The following is a 16,990-nucleotide window of genomic DNA, read 5'->3' as shown; positions in this document are numbered from 1 at the left end:
TGCAAGCTGCAGACAGAAGCAGGAAGGATTCTGTCCTAGACAGCTCCTTGGTTCTTGTGTCCTGAGGGCTCCAGGCAGGTCCCTCTGAGCAGATATCGAGGTCTTACCTGTGTTCTCAGGCGTGTCAGCACTCCTGGGAGATGATCTCCCCAGGGGGGATATGGGTACCGAGAGCCATGGCACAAGTTCAGCTGTGGGTGCAGATGGAAAACCTATTTTTCTTGTTTTCCTACATGTGAATTAGAATTCAAGATAACTAACAGGGATCTTCTGTACTTAAACTTTTTAGTTTTCTCCTACATGTGATAAGTGAATCCTACTCCAACATGCAAATTGTGTGATGGAGTTCTTGGTTTGTGGCTCTCTGTTCATCTTCTAATTGAAATAGTGAAGGTATGAGTTGGCCTGTGGGGATACAGTGCACCAGTAGCATTCATCTAGTTGGTTACATTTAACCGTCTCCTGCACACAGTTCTATAGACCAGTTTACCACAGAAAGAAAAGCAGATTGTGCTAGAATATGAAGTACCATGCTACTCCTTCAGTCTATGGTAGAGCAGTGATGATGTGGGCAATGTTTGTCCAGCACAATAAGATAAAAATACATAAGAACAGGTTGCCATCACCTTAACTGGAAAGCTGTATTGGTGGTCTAGCCCATTTCTGTCTGGATGCTGCTGCTTACTGAAGAGCAGCTCCTGCCAGCATCTGGTCCTGCACACATTGAGTGGGGCTGCTCTCCTTCCACAGCACTGCATTGCACGATACTGGAAACCAACCTCACTGTGATGAAGGTGGTCAGAGTAAGGAGTCTGTAATACTGGATTATTCTAAGTGTTTTTAAAGTATATTTCCTCATAGTTATGTTTACTTATTAAAAAATATTTTAAGCTAGTTTCATTTGTAATTGATTAGCTTTCTGTTTATTTTAAATTACACTCTTAAAAGTTCAATCTTGACCAGGAACAGTGAAGCACATCTTTAATCCTAGCACTTTGGAGACAAAGAAGGTGGATCTCTTGAGTTAGAGGCCATCCTGCTCTACAAAAGTGAGCTCCAGGACAGCCAGGGCTACATAGAAAAATGCTGTCTCAACAAACTACATACAAACATTAGCTTAAATTCTTTCATGTGTGTAGACATATTCAAACTGTGCTTAAGTCTAATTACCCTAAATAAAATTTTAACTTGAATAAAAACTACTTAATCTGATTCTATATCTAAAGAGATAAAAATGCGTTTAAAATATATATTCTCATCTATATAACAAGAGAGAAATTATAGTGCTACACAAAAGGAAGAAAAATGAGAGCATCTCAAGCTATAACTTGGAAAAAAACATTTCTTAGAAGACAAAGTTGTGCTCTTCTTGAAATGGAAACTGTGTTTATGTTATGGTTTACGGACTTATGTCCGTGCTTTCGTCTTGAGCAGAGACTTGAAGTTGGATAACCTGTTGCTGGATACAGAAGGCTTCGTGAAGATTGCTGACTTTGGTCTTTGCAAAGAAGGTAATTGAGCTCTGTAAATTCCTTTTCTAATAGATCGTTGTTCCTTTGTACTTTGGTAGTTTTCAAATTTGTGTATGAAAACAATATATTTTTTATTTTATTCCACTACAACATTTGGATTGCTTATATATGTACCAGTAACCACATTAAGATTTTGTCCTGTGGATATAAATACGTGCTGCTTCCAGACACTACAGTATGAGAGTCAGCCTCTCTCCGTATGGCTGACGGTCTGCCAGTACTTTAAGGAGGCGCTAAGTACCAGCTTGTTGATTGGGACTGTACAGAACGATGTGCTCGTGCCTAGTGACTTCACCAGGCATAGAGCTGTCAACATTTTACATTAGAAAGAATAGGTGTAACTATCTCAGATTGTTTTCTATACATTCAGAATTAAATATGACAGTTCAAATCAAAGATCACAGGAGAAGATATAAAGATGAATGTTATAAGACTTTCTTCTCTTTATCCTGAATGTTATAACCAATATATCCTTTCTTCTTTGTACACTAGTAACTTTATTCTGTTGCTTATTATTATCTGTTTCCGTACTACATAAACACTGTTCTTAGATATATTAGTATTAGTGGATGTTTAATGAGTCAGTAATTTGATAGGTAAAACAAATTTGCTAAGTCTCGGATGCTCGAGTTTTATCACTATATTTGGCAATGTCAGTTTTTTTTCCTAAGCACACCTTCTAATTTTCATGCTAAGGTTTTTTTCTTTGCTAATACTTGAATTTAACTTCTTCAGGAATGGGGTATGGAGATAGGACAAGCACATTTTGTGGTACTCCTGAATTTCTTGCCCCAGAAGTATTAACAGAAACGTCGTACACAAGGGCTGTAGATTGGTGGGGCCTTGGCGTACTTATATATGAAATGCTCGTCGGAGAGGTAAGCAGCAAGAAATAGGAGATTGAAGAGATAGAAGATGATTGGAGGATAAAGCACATCATTTTTATAAAGATATGTACATGTGTCTTGTACATGAGTGGGAACTCAGTTTTATAAATATTCATAGTGTTCTAATGATTGGCTGTGTTTCTACAATATCTTTACTAGCCTAGTTTAAATTTTTATATAATGGATGGATTGAATTATGAATGTCCTCAAATAGCTTCTTGTATTTAAGTGGTATAGGTAGTTATGTTTTGTGATTTTTCATATAACTGATATTTTGTAGGGAATACATGAGACTAATAAAATTATATCCTATAGGCAGGTATGGTGGTATAAGCTTGTATTCCTGCCTCTTTTGGGGGCTGAGACAGGAGGAATAGGAATTTAAGACCAATCTGGCAAAAACACCTTGTCATTGAATCAATATACAATCAGTCAATCAATTAATCAATAAATTTGAATCTATAAAGAAAAGTGTGCTGTACATTTATCAGAAATAAGTATGGTCTTCAAAAACAACAGCAGTGTTGGAGAGATGGTTCAGCAGTTGAGTACGTATTATGGTTGCAGAGGACCCCAGTTAAATTCCCAACACCCCGTTATGAGAACTCACAAGCACCTGTAACTCCATAGGCATCTGTACTCAAGTAGACTTATCCCAGACAGGCCCACTTATACGTAACTAAAATACTTGTACAACCTCGGTATTGTGGCATGCTCCGTTAATCCCAGCATTTGGAAGGCAGAGGTGACCAAATATCTGATTTCAAGGCCAGCTTTGTCTACAAAGTAAATTCCAAGTCAACTAGGTCTGTTACATAGAGAAACGCTGTCTTGAAAAACAAACCAAAAAACTTTTACAACCCACTGTTTAAACAACAGAGCAGAATTGGCCATCAACACTTACCCCATTTTCTGTATATTAACAAAAGTCATTTTTGAGGATAACTGAATTATAATAGAAGTTTCTACAGTTTGTGAAACAGGAAGTCAGTGAAAATGATAAGGGGCCCAATACATGTTTTCTGAATTGCTAAGAAGTATAATAGGAATGGAATTTAGAATGAGTACATTTTTTGACAAGGCAGTTGAAACCTTTCTTGAGAGGGATTTATCTGGAGATACAAGACAACTTTCTTGGAAATGATTGATCATTCTGGAGTTTCCCACTGCCAGCCACCTTCCATGTATATACAGCTCACGAGTCATTTAGAGCTGGATGAGGGAATGGACGTATACTTAGTGTCATATGGTTCTAAAGTTTTAGCCTCTGTGTTGCTTACTGGTATTTAGCCATAATGAACAGTTCTCTCCAATGGACAGCCTTTTCCGTGTGTGAAATTGGACTAGAATCTCTAGAAAAGGAGGAGAGGAATGACTCATTAAAGAGTGTTGTGCTTCATAAATATTAGCTCCTTTTATTTGCATCTACTTTAATAGTTACAGAGTGGTTAATATGTCACAGAGCACTTGTGAGGTGGGGTTGTGAATTTTTGTTCTTGACATTTTTAGAACCTGTTTCTAAACCATGTACTTGTACTTTAGGATCAGAGGTGAAGTCCATCCCACCTCATTTATTTTCTTAAGACATGAGATCCAGACTGAATTTCACACCTCTATTTAGAAAAGCTGCTATAGGTATTTGAAATGGAAAAAAATTGATTTAGCCTTAATATATAGATTGGTCCTACTTTCTCAGGTGTCAGAAAACTCCTGATACTATTGCTGGAGGCTGTGGCATACTTAAACTCTCTCTATTCCAGTTTTGAAAAGAAATGTTTCTGTTGCCATATTTTTATATGTTTCATTTAAGTAAGTCTAAGATTTAATTCTGATCCAAAAGGAGGTACTTTCTTATAATTTACTTTCTGCCTAGAACAGCGGTGCACACCTTTATTCCCAGCATTCAGGAACAGGCAGGTGGATCTTTGTGAATTTGAGGCCAGCCTGGTCTACACAGTGATCAGGACACCCAGAACTATATAGCAAGACCCTGTTTCAAACCTGACCTCACATCCCCAACAAATGTTCTATGTTAGAAATGATATGCAAAAGGTACTGTCGTAAATCTTGTTGAACTTTGACTTCTTCTGTTCAAGCTACTGGCTTAACAAATAAGCACAGAAGTCCCTGCTTCATAGCTTTAAAAAAGGCTTCTAATTGTTGAGTTTTAAACACACCCAGAAGGTATTGCTATTCCATTATAGTTGCCTTTTAATTCCATTTATCTTTAGTGCCTCCACAGGAAGGTAATTAGGAAACGAATTAATACCCACTGGTCTGCATTATAGTTTTATAGTATTATTGAAGCTTCAATGATAATGTTTATTTTTTTAACTTTTATTGGTTCTTTGAGAATTTTACATTGTGCACCCCAGTCCAACTCATCTTCTCCTTCTCTTTATCCCCTCCCTCCACCCTTGCAACCTCCTCCTCAACAGACAAACAAAAATCTTATTGTGGAATCTGTGTAGCATGTCACAGTGTGTCCCACAGTATACCCTTTTGTATACACTTCTTTGCTGGCAAATGTTCCTTGCAATGACTCGTTGGTCTGATACAAGGCCTCTGGCTTCTGCTGCTCTGTTAATACTGGAAGCTCACTTGGACTTCTCTAGGATAACCTGTTATTACCCTGTGTCATGGAGAGTCTATAGTTTTGGATCTACAGGAGTGGCCCCTTCGTGCACTCCAGCAGTTCACCGATAGGGTAGATGTTGGGTTGGGCAAATTCAAAGCCCTAGATCTGGGCCTGAGAGATACCAGTCTGGTCAGCACTCTGGCTGTCCCACCCTCATGCTAGCCTTCCTGCTCTCACACCCTCAGGGCAGACTAACCAGCATGCACGCACACATGCACGCACGCAGTTCCAACAGCTCTACCCTGATGCCCAAGTAAAGTGCCGGCAGGGCCTATTTTTCTGAGTGTTGTAGCTGATAAGGGACACGGTCTGTTCTCCCACTCTCATGACTGGGGTCCAGCTCTCCTCCCTGCCATAGATGGCAGAGAAGGAGGACATCTATGCCAGCACCTGGCAGACAAGAGGCAGAGCCAACTCTTCCACAGTCACGCATTTTAGACTGCTCACCCACAACCTCACATTCAGAGCCAGCTCTCCAACTTTCCTGCTCTGATGATAATCTGGGCCAGGTCTCCTGCCTGCTGTTAGTGGCAAGGGGTAAGAGGTAGAGTGCATCTCTCTTCACCCATGTCACCCCGTGGCTGACAAGTACAAGGCCAGGACCACATCATGTGGCATCCTCAACAAGTAACAGACTATTCCTCACTACCCTCATTTTCAGTTCTGTCTCTCTTTCATTTCTCCACTACATGCTTGCTCCTCTTAGAGGAACCCAGGGTCTTCTGAGTGTCTGGGGTCATCTCATGAATCCTGTGAGACACCCCCCCCCACACACACACACACCTGTTTGTGTATTTTGACCTCTGACAAGGGTCATCATGGACATGGTCGGCCCGCTCTCCCACCCCTGCCTTAACTCTTATGCATCACCAGACCAGTCATCTCAAGCTGGCTCCCTGTCCAGGCACCATGGCACCAGTCTTGGGCATCAGGGTAGAGCTGTTGGAACTGCGTGCGTGCACGTGTGCGTGCGTGCTTGTTCCTCACCCAGGCCGCACCATATTCGAGGATCATCTGACTCAGGCTTCCTCCTGCGGCAGGCGGGGTTCTTCTTGTCTCCTGCTGGCTCCCAGTCTACTGGGGCCAGCACAGCACAGAACTATCTTAGGCTCACTGTTTTTCAGAGAATGTAAGGCTACTACTGATAATTCAGATTTTCATAGGTCAGAACTCTCCTCTCTGCCACCATTGATGTTCATGTAAACAGCAGCTATACCTGACCTGCAATACTTCTAGGGGCAGCCAGGGTTTTCTTGTTTGCTTGTTTCTTTTTTTGTTTGTTTTACTGTTGAAAGTATGGTTTGGCTAAACTTTGTTTAGTTTTGGTTATTTGTTTTTGTCCCATTGGGTCATCCTCTGCATTTCTTGCGGGAAGGGTTGAAATAGGGCCTCACATCGAAGCCCATGTTGACCTGGATTCAACTGTGGTCCTCCTACTTCAGTCCCCAAGTGCTTGCATAGTAGATATGAGCCACCATGCTCAGCTCGAATCAGAGCTTCTCTTATAGAGTTTGTTTGTTCGTTTGTAACGTGGTCTCATGCAGCCCAGAAACAGCACAAGCTGCTTACACTGCGTAGCAGGGGCTAGTCCTGAACTTCTCATTTGTCTGCTGCCTCTTTCTTTCAAGGGCGAGGAGGGCAGGCTTGTCCACCGTTCTTGGAGGTTGAGCCCAGGCTTCACGAGGTGGGCCAGCACTGACTGAACTCACCTCCAGGCCCCATTTCGTTTCATTTCATTATCATTGCCTGAATCTTGGTTCAACTTTGAATATATGATGTTTTACTATCTAAGACTTTTATATTTAGTTCTTATTTCTTCTTATTATCTTCTTATTTCGTCTAGTCTCCCTTTCCTGGTGATGATGAAGAAGAGGTTTTTGACAGTATTGTAAATGACGAAGTAAGGTATCCAAGGTTCTTATCTACAGAAGCCATTTCCATAATGAGAAGGGTAAGAAATTAGGAACAAGAATTTTTTTTTTTAATTTAAACTTAAGCTTTTTGTTGAAAATTTCCCAGTTGAATTTTAGAAGCTATTTTTAATGTGTAGATGTTGCATGCTTTAGACAGATCTAAACACAAGGTCCTACATCTTTGACAGTAGTGAGACCACGGTTGGTGGCACATGTTTTATTGCTTTCATCTTAACTTCCTAGCTGTTGAGGAGGAATCCTGAGCGGCGCCTGGGAGCTGGTGAGAAAGATGCCGAGGATGTAAAGAAGCACCCGTTTTTCCGGGTAAGTGTAAAAGTTCAAAGTTTTTTATGAAGCTTGAGTGGTTAGGAACATGAAACTAACCTGGCTGATTTATATTTTGTGATCTAGCTAACCGACTGGAGTGCACTACTGGACAAGAAAGTAAAGCCACCATTTGTACCTACCATTAGAGGACGGGAAGATGTTAGTAACTTTGATGATGAATTTACCTCAGAAGCACCTATTCTGACTCCCCCTCGAGAACCGAGGATACTCTTGGAGGAGGAGCAGGAGATGTTCCGCGATTTTGACTACGTTGCTGATTGGTGTTAAGTTTCTGGACACGGAGACCAAGCGGACTGACAGACAAGAAGACCTCTAGAGAACAGCAGCCTTTCATTTGCTTTCCGTGCCCAGGAGCTTTTGAGGCCATATAAAGCACATGAAGATGTGGTTACAGCACTGTTCATACCTTCTTAATGTTTTCAACGGAAATCTGAACACTGGAAGCAGTTTCACGGAGTTTAGGCTGAGTGAACATTGGCCATGGAAATCCATTACAAATAAATACTTTTACATCAATACTCTATTTTTAAAAAGAAGAGGAACCACTCTTTTATAGTCCCCATCTTTGCCCTAGCCTGCCTTAAGTGGAAGGAAGATTAATCACTTAACTGTATTTTACAAAAGAAAAAATAGGGCTTTGGATGCTATTACTAGTCATATAAAAAGTATGATTCTGTTTGACTAAGGCAATTATTCTTTAAGAAATCACTATAATATGAAAAACTGTGGCAGTTTGTACACCCTTGGTGGCTTGATTTTAAGAAAAAAATGAGAATGTACTGATGTGTAGTTTGATGAATTTTCTGTATTTATCAGGAGAACACTTCATTGCCTTAACGTTACCAACCATGCAGCAGAGCCTCACGGCTTCCAGCTGCGCTGCCTGCCACACGAGCTGTGCTTATTAACAGTGCTGCAGAACGATAGGAGCGCCAGCGCCCACTCACAGTCTCAGCCAGGCTCTGGGCAGCCGGGACCAAGGTACCGTGCTGACTGTGTGCACTCCCCAAGTCCAGGCCCCACGGAGGATGTTCTGTCGGGTCTTCCCAAGTCAGAGCCCGATGGACCCTTATCATTCTATGCATTCTACACGGATTTCAACCGAGACATCTTGTTCTTGTGTCTGCTGTAGGAGGGAACTCTATCTTTGTTAAAAAAACCATAGAGATTATCATGGTATACATGCTGTGAACATGTATATGTACAAGTTGTAATGTATTCTGTGTTGTAGGCATATTATTTAATTTCACCAAATCATCACTTTTGTACAGTGGCCAAGCAGACACCTCCAACTCCAGCATTTCTATTAAGTGCATTTGTACATTTTAGGCCGCTGGATCCAGACTTTATATTGGCAGTTACTGAGGGCAAAAGCAATATATTGTAACAGAATGTATAAATATTTTTGATAAAACAGTCTATATTTTATAAAAAGTTATTATAACACTAAAGCTGTACCTCAAAAGTCTCACAAATAATTTGATCAAATACTCTACACATCCTCAGAGGATCCGTTTGTGGCTTTTTATCGCTCTCATCATATGCCGTTTTGCAAATCATGATCTTCACTGGGCTGGAAATTTTTTAGGTTTTTGTTTTGTTTTTCTCTTGCCTGTCACTCCATTGTTCTCCCTCAGTTCAGTAATATCATTGATAACACTGTGCTTAGCATGTTAGGGCCATGATACCTCAGGAACAGCAAGTTGGCCACTAACCACACTTGAATTAACCATGTAATCACAGTGAGCTCATCTCTTACAATTGTCCAGATCTGAGTCAATGAGAAACAGGAAAGCACACAAATACATGAAGAGTTGAGCTTGAGACAGCCTTGCTGAGATACATTGGCCTGTTGTCACTGTACTCTGAGAATAATTAAATTTGTCCAGAGATAGTTTATAATACCTTCCAAATTCATTACCATTTTTCTCCCAAGATCCTTTGGAAGAAATTTTCTAAAAAGAGGAGCAATATGTTGCTGTAAGTTGCTTTAAATGCCAGTTAATTGCCTTGGAAAAGAACAATAGAAAAAATAGCATAATTGTCTAGCTTCAATTTGAACAGTGTTAACACAATCTGAAAATAAAACGCTAACTACTTTTGAGGTACAGTCTGCATACCTTTGTTGGTTCTGAAATATGCACAGAAAGCAGCGTTTCAAATGGGCTTTTAGCATTAAAAACTGACAGAGTTATATATACAGTGTACAAAAACTTTTTTAATTGAGGTCAATCACTAAAAAAATTAGCGATCAGGGTATAGTCACACAATTATGCTGAAAAAAAAAGCACTCATTTTTCTGTAGTTTAAAAAATATATATATTAGCCAGATTTTAAATTTTAAGAGTGTAAATAGATGTTGCTATTACTGTATGTGTACTGGCTGCTCAAGCACTTTGTAAGGAGAGCGGATACTTTAGAATGGTACCCTATGCATCCAAATGAAATGTGTGCCTTTACGTCATTCTGAGAAAGAGGGGGTTTGCAGTTATAAGTTTCCACAAATGCACAAATTAAAGTTCAAAATAGATTGAAATTTGTAACTTTGGTTTTAAGTTTTCATTCCTTTTAGAATTTCCCTTGTGTTAAAATAGTTGGCTAAATAAGTTGGTTCTACTTTGTTCAAGATCCATAGAAACTTATTTTTAATTAGCTGTCTTTTATCCTGTAGAAGGCACATTGTCCACCTCACTTGGAAAATGGGGAGATTTCATTTCTAGCTCTGTATTCCACAGTGTCTTTCCTCTGTGCATAGAATGCCCACTGTCACCTGACCCGAGACCAGAACAGTTGCCAGGAGGAGAGAAGCAGATATGCTAATGTAAAGCATAAGCAATGGTGGCATGGCAGCATCCTCTGCTTAGAGCAGTGGTTCTCATCCTGGGGGTCAGATGACCACTTCACGGGGGCTGCATATCAGATGCTTCTATTGCAATTTATAGTAGTATCAAAACTACAGTTAGGAAATAGCAACAAAATAATTTTGTGCTTGAAGGTCATACAACATGAAGAATTGGATTAAAGGGTTGAAGCATTAGAACATTTGAGAAAATAGACAAATTAATAAAGCAGAATGTTAGCCATTTTGTAGTAATCACATTTAAAAAAGTATAATAGTTTAGGAGTGTATCTTTGGGACATAATGAACATTGTTATTATATGCTGGCCTGATCAAGTCTGACAAGATTGTGTAAGGACTGCCCATCTTCCCAGAGCATGTACAAGATTAGAGGTAAGCACCTAGATAACTGGGAAATCTGTGTGTCAGAATCTCTGCCTGATGCCAGACTAAGTGGAATCCCCAAGACGCCGGAAACGCTCAAGCATTATTGGTTATGTTAAAGGTAAGGAAGACTTTGGCAGCCCTCTCTATCCAAACAGCGAGACCGTGTTGACCAGGACACTAGACATACCAGGGCTTCAGCACCCACGGTTAGAGTTGGTTTCCTCAAATGGACGTTGAGGTGCTGTATGCATATGGCTCCCAAGACTCCGGCATCATCTGTATAAGGCAACGTTAGTGTCTGTGCCCATGAGCACTACATTGTGTCATTCTGCCTCCTAAAATAAGCACTAACATGACATTGCATTAAAAATAAGTCAAGCGCAAGGCCCTGGGTTCGGTCCCCAGCTCCGGAAAAAAGAAAAAAAAAAAAAAGAAAGAAAAATAAGTCAGCTTAGTCTAGGAAGAGATTTCAACTTCACAGTGTTTAATAATGAAAAAAAAAAAAAAAACACTGTGTGATATGACATCGACGTAACCTAAAAATATAGGGGAGGCTATCTACTTTATTACCTATTGCTAGTAAATGTACTGGATCAGTATGACCAAGTCAGAGCCAGCAGCATCTGACACAGGCCTGCTGCTGCGTTAGCAAACCGGGCTTATTCTAGGATTGCATGTGTGGTTCATTACTAGGAAGCTCACGAGGCTATTTGCAATAGTAACAGATTAAAGAAAACAGAGAGATCTCATTTCTGATTTTTTTTTTTAAAGCAAGAAGTAGTTTCTTAAAGTGACAGATGGTCTCTATTAAAAACAAAGAAATACAACCAATTACATCATCCTCTACATCACCAGTTCTCAAGCCTGTGGGTTGAGACCCCTTTATGGGTCAAACGAGTATTTCACAGGGGCTGCATATCAAATTTATATTGTGATTTATAACAACAAAATTAGTTATGAAATAACAACAAAAATAATCTTATGGCTGGGGTCACCACAACATGAACTGTAATAAAGGGTCATAAGTTTAGGAAGGTTGAGAGCCACTGGTCTACATCCTTTGAGGAAACATTTTAAGTTGGGAACTAAAGCTGTGACACCTGTCATCGTTACTGTTTATCTGCTTACTCAAAAAGGGAACAAAGCAGCCATTACTTCAGATGGATGGGATTGTCTCCTGGGCAGACTCCAGAGGTCTAGGCATGCAGCTCAGTAGCTAAACCACTTGTCTAATGTGCTCAGTCCCTCACCTCATAAGCAGTGGGACTTGGAGACAGGCAGGTCAGCCCGTATATAGACTTAAAGGCCAGCATAGGACATTGGGGTCCTGGAAGAGGCTGAGGGAGAAAGGCCAGCAGGAGGAAAACCTCAGGATTATAATTTGCTAACAAGTAGTGATTTATTTAAGATGTCATGTGTCAGCATAACATCAAGATACAAAATGTCCTAGAAACAAAACTGTAATAGCAAAACCAGTTACTTTTAAGAGTTAGAAAAATCCTTTATTGGGAGACATTGAAGAAATCTAACTACATACTCATGTATAGTATGATGTTTCTCTCAAATTAGTCTATAGATGTTGTGCACATCTCCAGCCAGAATCTCAGTAGATTTTTGTGTATCTTTACAAGCCCATGTTACCTGGAAGAGTCAATGGTACACAATAGACAAGGATGAACTTCCATATATGTGATGTCTCTTGAAACTCTTCCCAATCATAGTGAAAATTAGCAAGAAAAAAGTGATCCTCATTCTGGTACTGAACCATTAATGTGAGGTTCGACAGTGCAGGGTTTTGATAGAAAATGGCCCTATGGGCTCGTGTATGAACACTTGGGTCACCATCTGATAGGATGGTGCAGTTTTGAGAAGTTGTGGGTCATCATTCTGAAGATTGGACCTTGTAGGATGAAGTAGATCGCAGTCACATATTAAGGTTTCTTGCCCTTCCCCATTCAGCCTCAGCATTTCCTGGCTACCGTCATGATAGAACCTGCTGCAGCCTTGGCCTTATTTTCATGATTACAAACTGCTTCCTGCAATGGCAGACTCATGTAAATGACGTTTTACTAAGTATTTTTTCACAGGGTCAACTCCAAAGGTTTCAGCTTGCTAAGGGTGTGTGAATATTTCATCCTCGGGTTTTCATCTATCAACTTTTTAACATTTTTAGACTTCAGCATTGAATCTAGTGACTTTGTCCCTTTCTGGAGTTATTCTTGAGATCCTCTAAAGATAGACAAAGCCTTCACAGCTTATCCATGTAGTTGGTGACCATTAAAATCTTCTATAGGCATCATTGAATATCCACCATCTCTAGGACACAAACTAGCACCCACAGAAAACAGTAGACTCAAAGTTGACACTAAGATGCTGATGTCATGGCCAAAACTCCAGCCCCATTGCGTAGTAAATTATAGATATTTGTGTGAAAACAGAAGCTGGGTCAGAGACTTTACTTGCTGGGTTAACTATTAGAAGGCTTGATGTCCATTGTTGAGTCTTCCCTATCTCTTAGCTGTAAAGTCAAGAGGAACTCCCAATGTACTGATTGAGACTGTTAAAGGGACTCTGAGGACTCACAGACCAACCATGTCGGCTTGGCACCTTCAGTGTGGGGTTACTGTAATTGCCATATGTTCACTGGGAACTCCATGAATTTTACTCCCTAGACTTTTCAGAGTATGGAACAAACTGACTTCACTAAGAGCACTAGACTGGGCTTGGCTTGAGTGACTTTAATTCTGTTGTCTTTGTTGCTTTAAAACAGTACGTTTTGGCAAGAACATGAAGTTTAGCACATTATCCAGAAGTTTTTTGCATGCATACCAAGAGTCTTTCTTTCTCAAATGTTTTACAACTAAGCATCCCATCAATTTAAGCCCTAAGAGAAGAAGGCCACTACAGACCAAAGAAAGGCATGAGAATTGTTCTGCAGGAGAAAAGCTGTTTTGCAGTTGGCCCTCGTGACACTGTTGTGTCTGTGGTTGTTCCTTACATATGCCCTCTAAAACTACTGGGAAAATTTTAGACAGTAGAGCTCCAACCCTAAGACAGGATATCCTTTGACTGCTGGCAAGGGGAGAAGTGTGGAGGGATATGGATACCAATGTAAACATCAATTAGCTCACGTAAGAGCGCTGCCATAAACCCTAAAGTGTTGGTGATTCCTTTCTATCATCTCACCACATGGAAAGGTGAGGTAAGAGAGTTTCAAGTTCCAGGTCCACCGAGAGCCCCTGTTTAGAAAACCCAGGTCACACATACGGCTTGAAGAGCAGTTAAGACCTTGTTGATATAGCTGGCACTGAAGGTTCCTGGAAGAGGTTGCCCAAAGACGGTCTGGAGTTCTGCCCTTCCACATGCTTTGACCAGCAGACTTTTACCTCGGCCCTTTTGTTATTTAAAAAATACCTTTGTAGGCTCTGCTATAGCATATTAATGTAATTAAAGTGTGAGCTTCCATTTCCAGGCAGCTGCCATCTGGGTAGCAAGTGCACATCTGGGGTGCTGCTCAGGTTTGAAACTATGCAATCAGACACTGCCTCTAGGTAGAGTTGAAATTTTTTCCTAAGAAATGTATATTTATGTATTTTACTTGGTATGTAGGGAAACAGACACACGTACATGGAGTCAAAGTGATTGGAATGTGAGGGAAAATAGATTTATCTTCTTAAAATCTGTCCAAAGCCTCCAGAAACTACTTTAAAGGCCACTCTTCCCCTATCACCAACCCTGAATGGGTACTGAAGGAAGTATGTGAAAGATGGGGATCAACTAATAATGTCCTTGTTGTGATGCCATGCAGTCCTGATATCCTGAGGCATATGTAGGGATCTGGGGTGGGGAGAGCACAAGAATGTCTTGAGGGGGGTCAGGAAGTCTTTCCAGAGCTCCCCAAATGGTAGATGAGATTAAGATTCAGCATCAGGAAAAGTCAGGGCCACTGACAATTGGAAATATTAGCATGGGGCATAGAAGCCTTTTGCCTGGATTAGGACCAGATGGGTACAAGGCTGACCCCTTTTGTAGTTCATTATGATAATTAAAGTAAATCTCACACCTGTGATAGAAAATTAGTTTAGGCCCCAAAGACAGCCGTGGATAATGTGTATTTGCTGCTGTGAACACAAAGGCATACTGTCGAGAGGCCTCAAGTTTAGTTTGCAAGAATAACTAAAGGGAAATTTCTAGTTATTAACTCCTTGTCACCCAGCTGATAAAAGTTAACTTTTCTTGCATGTATGTGATGTGCTACAGACACATTTGTGCTCCCATGTGTGCAGGCATGCACAAGGCAAGGTTGACCTTAGTTAACTGTTGACCACCCTCCAACTTATATATTGAGACACAGTCTCTTGGCTGAACCCAGAGTTCTTCTGTTTCTGCTTGCCTACCTAGCCAACTCTTAGGAATTCAGGGTGGTCTCATATCCCCCAAACTTGCATGTGTGTTCTGTAGAACAAAATTGTCATATTTATATGACAAGGGTTTTAATCCTTTTCTCCAATCCCCCAAATAATTTAGTTTTATTGTTTGTTTTGCTTTGAAGACATTGCTTCTGTGCACATATCCCTAGCTGTTCAGGAATCCACTCTGTAGACTAGGCTAGCCTTGAATTCAAGAGATCCACATGCCTTTGGATTCTGAATGCTGCTGGGCTTAAAGACGTGCATCACCACCACCTGGCTAGAATTCACTTAGAATTCATTTTTTTCTAAGAACCTATATGTATGGTTTGCTTTTAAATATTCTCTTTAATAGACTTCTACTTGAAAGACCTGGCTAACCTCAGTACTGAGGAAAACTTCCTTGTGGTCTGCCTGCATAGAAAGAGCACTCTGTTTCTATTAAGGGACCCCAGTCCCATTTCAGCTGCTAAGTGAATACGGGCACATGTTCATTTCTAGAGGCTTCTCTGACATAATGTGCAGAGAGGACCAGTGTGACAGGGCAGGACAGGGAGAGGATCCACCATCTTGTATTCTTGCTGAGACCATTTCAGGTTTAACTAAAATTTGATCTCCTTGATGGAGAAGCCCATGGGAAATTACCCAAGTCTATTCTAGGAACCCTTGGTGAAAATGCCCCAGCTAACTTAGCTTCTGCTCAACTGCCTGCTTGTGTAGCACTCCCTCCCGCTAACCTATCTTAGCTTCTGTAAAATTGTTTGCTTACTTGAAGCCATCCCCTACTCCCTGCAGTAGCCTAGTGGATGCCAGGTCATGGTTTCTCTTTTCAAATGTCTCATGCTCTGGACATTGGGGAATACACCTGGGCCCCTGAATACCTGTGGGTCATCTCAGCCAACTGCAATAGAGACTGCATTGGCTATAAAGGGAATCTGAGTAGAAGACTCCTTATAACACCAGTACTGAAAGTATATGAAACTGACAGCCAAGTACCTGAATCAGTAATTAACACACAAGCAATGAAGGTGGCAGTCAGTGCTTTAAGGCAGGTGGGTTGGGCTCACATTAGGTAAAACTTTAAAATGCTAACATACAGAATAGGTTTGCTTTATATATTCGGAAAGTGCCCCATGCTAAGTTCACTAATTACCAACTAAACTTACTAAAATGTAGCTAAACAGACTGAATTCAGATTTTAAGGATGATCATCTCGGAGTTAAGAGTCCATACAGAAATTATTTTTCAATAATTTTTCAATATCTTTCCTCCCAGGTGAGGAAGTCATTGTCCACTGATTTCAACGAATCTGATTCTTTTCTTGAGCATGTAGTAAGTTTCCATCTTGCCACACTGAACAAGTACTAGCCTGTGCACATTCCCTAGCTTGAGTAGTTCTGGGATCAAACTCAGGCCTCACAAAGTAGTAATGCATGCCCTTACCCTCAGAATGGACATTTCCTCCTTAATTTGGTATCTGGACCAGAACCACATAGAACTTCAATTCTTTTACTTCAACCTCAAAAAACCCCAAATGTATCCTATATTCCTTTATTTTTAATGACACTTTTCTAATTACTTACATTTCCACACCTGGAAAAAGCCTAGACCGTCCTATTACTACAACCGAATTAGCTGAGAGGACGGAAACTAGGGATTTCAAGCACACACGCTACGAATTTGCAGCAGCACATAGCAAAGCCAACACAGCAAAACAGCTGAAGGAAACAAAGTTCTAGGCAACTTATGGGGGTTCTATTTTCCAGCTCTCCTGAGGACTCAGACATCGTCTGTGTAATTGCCAAAGCCACACTTCTAAAACCCAGTTGTGGTTGCAGATTGCAGTTGTCTCTCAACTGGGAGCTGCGGGATCCTCACTAAAGTCCAAGGAGCACAAGGATATACTGTTGGCTTTTGTTCTGCATGAGATGGGAGATACTAAGAATCAAGGTTGGCACCCAGGAGGGACACATGAAAGAGTCTCTGGGTAGGAGATGGCTCGAGCTTCCTAGAGTACAAACTGCACCAGCAAGTGTG

At 40.7% G+C, this 16,990-nt stretch overlaps 1 protein-coding gene across 3 annotated transcripts in view; it reads left to right on the top strand.

Annotated features, from left to right (window-relative positions):
* Positions 1-9,869, top strand: part of Pkn2 (protein kinase N2) — a 105,369-nt gene extending 95,500 nt beyond the window's left edge. For 2 of the 3 annotated variants that reach the window (XM_063281277.1, XM_017590603.3), the window contains 5 exons: positions 1,435-1,511; positions 2,268-2,410; positions 6,901-7,008; positions 7,214-7,294; positions 7,382-9,861. In XM_063281277.1, the coding sequence (XP_063137347.1) occupies positions 1,435-1,511; positions 2,268-2,410; positions 6,901-7,008; positions 7,214-7,294; positions 7,382-7,585 (613 nt within the window). In that variant the 3' untranslated portion in view covers positions 7,586-9,861. Of the gene's footprint in view, positions 1-1,434; positions 1,512-2,267; positions 2,411-6,900; positions 7,009-7,213; positions 7,295-7,381 lie in introns of all 3 variants that reach the window. The other variant, NM_001105755.2, reaches the window with a different exon arrangement.
* The last annotated feature ends 7,121 nt before the right edge of the window (positions 9,870-16,990 follow it).

Source organism: Rattus norvegicus, chromosome 2 (assembly GCF_036323735.1).
Source record: "Rattus norvegicus strain BN/NHsdMcwi chromosome 2, GRCr8, whole genome shotgun sequence".
NCBI classification, from domain to species: Eukaryota; Metazoa; Chordata; class Mammalia; order Rodentia; family Muridae; genus Rattus; species Rattus norvegicus.
The sequence above is the reverse complement of the archived record's forward strand: the minus strand, read 5'-3'. Positions and strand labels throughout refer to the sequence as shown.